The 6,539-nt window shown below is 33.1% G+C and overlaps 1 protein-coding gene across 1 annotated transcript; it reads left to right on the forward strand.

Moving 5' to 3' along the window:
- Positions 1-1,058: 1,058 nt before the first annotated feature.
- LOC106102166 lies at positions 1,059-4,768 on the forward strand. Its single transcript, XM_013281578.1, has 6 exons — positions 1,059-1,410; positions 1,616-1,739; positions 2,065-2,348; positions 2,443-2,618; positions 3,452-3,584; positions 3,898-4,768. Exons 1-6 carry the CDS (start codon positions 1,288-1,290, stop codon positions 4,705-4,707), a joined length of 1,650 nt encoding a protein of 549 aa, XP_013137032.1. The 5' UTR covers positions 1,059-1,287; the 3' UTR covers positions 4,708-4,768.
- Positions 4,769-6,539: the final 1,771 nt, after the last annotated feature.

Genomic DNA, 6,539 nt, shown 5'->3' on the forward strand with positions numbered 1-6,539 from the left:
TTTCTATATTTGACACATCCAAGTAAAACCATTTTCTTATTTACTGCTTTTGTGTCGGAAAACAATAGTGAATTTCTACTCACCCCATTTGCAATTCCCGCAGGTAAAATTGAAGCCATATTAATTTTTAAATAACAAAGTTTTTTAAATATAACTGTTGTATTTACCACATAAAAAAAATCTTACAACCAGTTTGCTTTATTTTTTCTACTAGCCTGTAAAACATTTTCGAATTACATTTATACTTTTACTGTTCGGGTTTAAATTCACAGACAGGATAAACGTATGTGCATTAGCTTCAGTTTCACGAACAACTAATAAATAAATCGATATGGTTTCCAGACAACGAGTTTAGACACAACAATATTAATAATTAGGTAAAGATAGGTGAATTTAATGACATGTTCTGAAGAATAGGTACTCCCATGCTTTTTAAATCTATTTTTCTCTTTAGTGACCCATATCCTACATATATATCTGTTATTGTTAAAATGAGTCCGATGATTAAAAATACAGTCATTGATCTATTTTTTCATCTTTTTAATTTTATTGATTCGAGTGCGTGGGCTTTTTGAAGAACACGAGACTTTTTAATAACTGCGATACTTAGAAGCAGTCTGGAAAGAAATATTTCCATATATTCCGAAATGTTTGAACTAAGCTTTAATTACTGGCTAGTTTTATAGCTATTAACTACTCAGGGATTGAATTCGGATTTGTACTATTATTTACTTACTATATATCTGTAATATCCATGATTAAAATATCACAAGAAAGTTTTAAACTTACGCGCTAACCAACCATTTCTTAAAGTCAAAACTCAAAACTTTCGTTCCATTAAAATAATTTTTGTTCTTATAACTAAAAGATTTAAATAGTTATATCTATTATGGTTTAATTACTAGTATGTTTAAGTATTTAATTACGACTTCAATTATTGTAAAAGTGGGTTAATTTTGTGCCTTTATTTTTTATTTTGTTCATAAAATGAAACGTGCCCGCGCTCTCGCTCCTTTCGCGTCGTAGCACTGTCAAACAAAAATATTCCATTATTTCTATAACTTTAGCTTGTATTTATATTTTATAGACAGATATTTTATATAATGCGTTTTAAGAAATTTATTATAGAATTTAATTGTTAGTGTTTTAACTTTGAGAAATTATGTGACTATGTTTTATTTAAAGATATATAGCAGTAAATTGTGAAGTTAAAAGGTGGAAGATAGTGTTTTTAAGTGTTGTATTTGTTGAGTATATTAGAGTTAAAAGAAAGCTCCAGGAGTTTAGATGCTGCCGTCTATGCCAATATTATTTACGAGAGAAAGTCGAGATGGATTTGGGAATAAAATCGAACCGAGCAATTGTTTTTTCGGTCAAAGTTCTGTTTCGAAAACCGCCATTGTACCAGAAGTGAGTCAGAGTGTTTTGTTATTTTATATAATTGTACTACATTTTACTAATAATATTTACACTACCAGATCTTGTGTCTAGAAGTATTGAATTTCATATATTTTTGGTATAAACTGTGATATTGAATGCATTTGAGACTTATTTAAAATCATCCTACTTGAGTCAACTATTCATTTTAACATTTAACTATTCCTTGATATTTTAGGTACCTGTACAGAAGATTATTCAAAAGGAAGTAAAGGCAACAAATAAGGACTCAGAACAAAAAGAAACTACCACAACCAAAAAGAATGAGCCACCAAAATTAGATAAAAATGCATTGGAAAAAGGTACTCCTATTAACCTATTTGATATTGAATAGTTATGATAAAATAAATTCTTCCTGACAGTGTTGCTGTATATAAGCCATTTGTTTATATGTTCATTTTTCATATAATTTAAAATGACCTATATTATTTTATCTACAATAACATTTCCTGATTCCTAACTATGAATATGCACAACAGTGCATTTCAGTTTTTAACAAAAACATTCATTTAAATTTTCATCCCTCTTGAATTAATTGAATATTGAACAATAATATTTATCAATGATGTATATGATAAGATAAACAAATCTTCCCTTGACCTACTTTTTTTTTTTTTGTATTTTTAGCTCTAGTACGGTCATATTACAGAAAAGTCCAGTTAAGATTCACCTCAAATTCCTCGCCTGCAAATAAGTTTCCACAATTCCAAGAACTATTGAAAAAATTCGACCCAACGAAGGAAACTCCGGTCGATTTGTACAGACAAGTAGAACAGTTATTCGGTGATGAACATAAAGATATCGTTGAAGAGTTTTTATTATTTTTAAAGCCGGGACAGGCAGCTGAAGTTGGCAGGTTTATGGATCACTTTGTGATCGTACAAATGACTAATTTCATTAATGAATTACGGGTATGTATATATTCATAACTAAAACCTTACTGTTCAAAAGTTTCATGGCGCATAAAAAACTTGATTTCTTAACATCAGAAGTTTTCTGTTCCAGATAACATTAGCTAGAAAACCTACCGTGCTTCGTAAAATATTACGTGAAATGACAAACGGTGTAAACTGTGGTACCAGTGAGAGTATGAAAAGTCGTATCTTACCACATCTACGTTCAAATCCACGTTTAATACAGATGTTTAAATCACTCTTCCCCGATGAAAGACCTCCAGACAGGTGTGTGTTTTATGTAATGGTTTACATGCAATTGATCTGTTAGAATCAGTATTTATGTCCTATTAACACTAACTATATATTGTGTGTATTTATTATTTATGATATATATTACCTTTAGTACTAGTTGAAACTTAATAATACTGAGTACTACTACTACTCAGTACTATTAAGTTCCTACTAGCTATATCATACTTAGCAGTAGTAGCATGGGTTTAATAATACTTAGCAGAAGGCTTAATAGTAGAAGTTGCGGCTTAATAGTACTAAAAGTAGTGGCTTAATAGTCCTTAGTAGTAGTAGAGGCTTAATAATATGTAGCAGTGGTAGCATGGGTTTAATAATAATTGGTAGTACTAGGGAAGGCTTTATAGTAGCAGTAGGGGCTTAATAGTACTGACTAGTAGTAGTAGTAGTAGGGGCTTAATGGTACTGACTAGTAGTAATAATAGTGGCTTAATAATACTTAGTAGTAGTAGTAGCGGCTTAATAGTCCTTAATAGTAGTAGAGGCTTAATAATATGTAGCAGTAGTAGCATGGGTTTAATAATAATTGGTAGTAATAGGGAAGGCTTTATAGTAGAAGTAGAGGCTTAATAGTACTGACTAGTAGTAGTAGTAGGGGCTTAATAGTTCTGAGTAGTATTAGTAATAGTAGGTGCTTAATAGTTCTGAGTAGTAGTAGGTTAGAGTAGCTTAATAGTAATAGTAGGGGCTTAATAAAGGTAGTAATAGTAGGTTTCGCGACTCCACGCGCAAATTTTTGTCAAGGGCAAATATTGATGACTCTATGATCCATTAGTTAAGACCTTTCAATGTAAACTTATCTCCAACAGTATATATGAGAACAGCACAGCTGTATTAGATGAAAAGTTTCTAACGGAAGATAAGGGATATGATGTCTGGGAATTTGAAGATGAAAACGACAGCAAGCGGAAATTGGAGGCTAAACAGAATTTAGACACAATGGTAAGTTATTATTTTAGACTGGCTAGATAGATTTTTAAATAGGCAAGTGAAGTAAATCATCATCATATCCCCTGCATTATCCTACCCCCGTAGGGTTGGCGCACCGTGTTATCGTCCTCCAAAGCATTCTATCATCCGACATCTCAGTCATCACTCCCTTCTTGATCACGTCACCTTTCACGCAATCCATCCATCTCTTTCTAGGTCTTCCTCTACCGGTGTACCCTCCACATTCATAACTAACGTCCGTTTTGTAACATGCGATTCATCTCTTCTCATAATATATGATGTAAAAGAACCCTTTTATTTTTAGTACATTCAAGAGAGGGTATTCCTGCAACACGGTAGATTGTTACGACCTGCCTCAGTTACTTACCCATACAGTAAAGAACCGTACAGAGTGCACGCGAGACGCCTCGCCCCTGCCCATTGTCACCTCTCACCACCAGAGTCTGACGACGAAAGGTCCTCTCCGAAAAGAAACAGCAAAAACACGTGTAAAATCCCATCAAAAAGACCTAAAAAGCAACTTAAATCGCCCACAAAAAATATCAAAGATGTAAACGATAATACGAAACATAAAGATTGTACCGTTACTTTAAACAAATCAGTTAAAGGTAAAGGTGTCACAAAAAACAAAAACGCTAAAGAGAAAAAAGATTCAGAAACTAAAGAGAGTAAAAGAGACAAAAAAGAGAAAGTAGATGTAAAAATGACGAATCCAAAGAGAGATGAGACGGCTAAAGTGAAACAAGCAAAAACAGAAGTACCAACAGTTAAATTTGAAGCTAAAAGTTTGACGAAAAATGAAGACAAGGTTATATCTAAAGTAAACATAGACACGGCAATTAAATTAGAAAATAAGACTTTGACAAGAGATGAAGTTAAAATCACAATGCACAAAGCAAAAATAGATACGGCATCAGTTAAAATTGAATCTAAAAGTTGGACGAGAGATGAAGATAAGACAATGTTGCAAGTACTGAAAGGAGAAGCCGGGTCTGAACAAGTGTTTGGTCGGATAAGGCAGCTGTTGCCGCACCGCTCCGCCACAGAGATAAAAGAAAGATTTTGCCACGTCATGAACTTGTTGCAACAAATGGCGGTGAGCGAAGTCACGTAGTTAACTATGACTGAAATTTTATTATTTATAAGCAGAAATAATGTAATTTTTTTAATAAATGAAATAGTATTTTAATAAATAAATGTTATATATTATGCAGTGTTTTATTTACTTTTTGATGCAAATAAATCGAAGTTTAGTTGAGAAACAAGTGATATGATTTCTAGGTAAAAGTTTTGATTTAAACATAACGTAAAATTGAATTTAATAAACGTTTATAACATTGGCACAAATTATTGGGATAAAAAATTTAAATTTGACAACTACAAATTAGATCTAAAAACGTCACTCATGATAAACAATCTACATTTTTTATTAAAATTGTATTTGAATTTACAATAATTTTTTTAATGGACAAACTTAACGACAATTATTACTTTAGGAAATGCTACCTCGAGTCAAACCAAGTGCCTACACAAAGTGTTATGAAGAAAACCATGACACCGCCGTTAGCAAACGTGTTCTTCAAGTCAATGACGCACAAGCACAAGATACTGGCGGGCTTGGAACCGGTCCTAAAAGGAGGAGGTTACGATTGGTATGCACCTCCTGAAGATCTCCTAAAGGGAAGGACTGTACTCAAGCCATTGAAAAAGGAATTTCTCACAAGACTAGGTTACAGTGGACTGGAATATTATGGAGAAATTATACTTCAATATCATTTTAAAAGGTTAGAAGAGGAAAAAGAGAGAGCTCTGATGGAAAGTGACACACAATGGAAAAAGAACATCGAAGAATTGTGTAAACAACAAACCGAAGAACTTTCTAAGAAAGCGGCTCAGAAAAATTCCGACAAAATAAGGGACGCCTTTCATGAATTTTCAATGTTGTACACGACATCAATAAATAAGATCGAAAGTTTGTTGCTAAATTCTGCTATGGCTGAAATAGAACGCGTTAAAGAGATAGCCTTTTTAAAGATGTCGAATCATTACAAGACCTTGCTAAAACAACAAGCGACAATGCTCTATGACCGATACACAGAGAAACTGGAAAAAAAGAAATCCGAATTAAAAGAACAATTCATCTCTAAAATAGAGCAATCACGTATGGAGTTAGGAAACAAAGTACATGATATTAACGTTGAAAAGCATATCACTATAGAAAAACTTCGGCAGTTGCTAGAATGTCAAAACCTGGCTTGTCAGATTTACGTCGCTATGAAAGAAAAACAAGAAAATGAAAAACTATTAAGCCAAGCCACATACGAACATAAAAAAATAATTAAACTATTGACTAAAGAAATCGCAAGAAAAGATGTGGAAATCAAAATAGAAATAGAAAAGGAGGAAAGGCGGGAGAGATTCCAACAGATATGGCGAGAAAAAGTGTTCCATGTGGTTAAAAAATTCCATGAGTTTATAAGTTACTCGTTACATACGATACCTGAACAAGCCGACTTCTTATTAAATATTGAAAAACTCATGTTATTACAGATTAGTGAAATTCTTGAAGACCCAAACGCGGAGAGCTTGTTTGTGCCAGAAAAAGAAGAATTCCAAACCCCAGTACCAGAAATTCGACCCTTCTATATTTTTGGTGACGGTGGTTCTAAAGTATCGCTCGAGAGAAATATTTGTCCAAAGCCTTACCGTTCCAGCTCCTCCCACTTACCCGTAGTAGTTGTGAACAAAAGATGTATTTATGCCGCTTGTGATAACTTGGCAGAATTCGCTGATAAAATGGAACACTTTTTTGACGTTGAAAGTACCAAAGAGCCGGATCTAACAGACAGTCACGACTACACTTACGACGTACCCGTTCAATACAGACTATCGGAACAACTGCTAGAATTGAAGGAACAGAGTTCAGTAATGCAAATATTACAAAAA

This window comes from Papilio polytes, unplaced genomic scaffold, assembly GCF_000836215.1.
Source record: "Papilio polytes unplaced genomic scaffold, Ppol_1.0 DF823923.1, whole genome shotgun sequence".
Lineage (NCBI taxonomy): Eukaryota > Metazoa > Arthropoda > Insecta > Lepidoptera > Papilionidae > Papilio > Papilio polytes.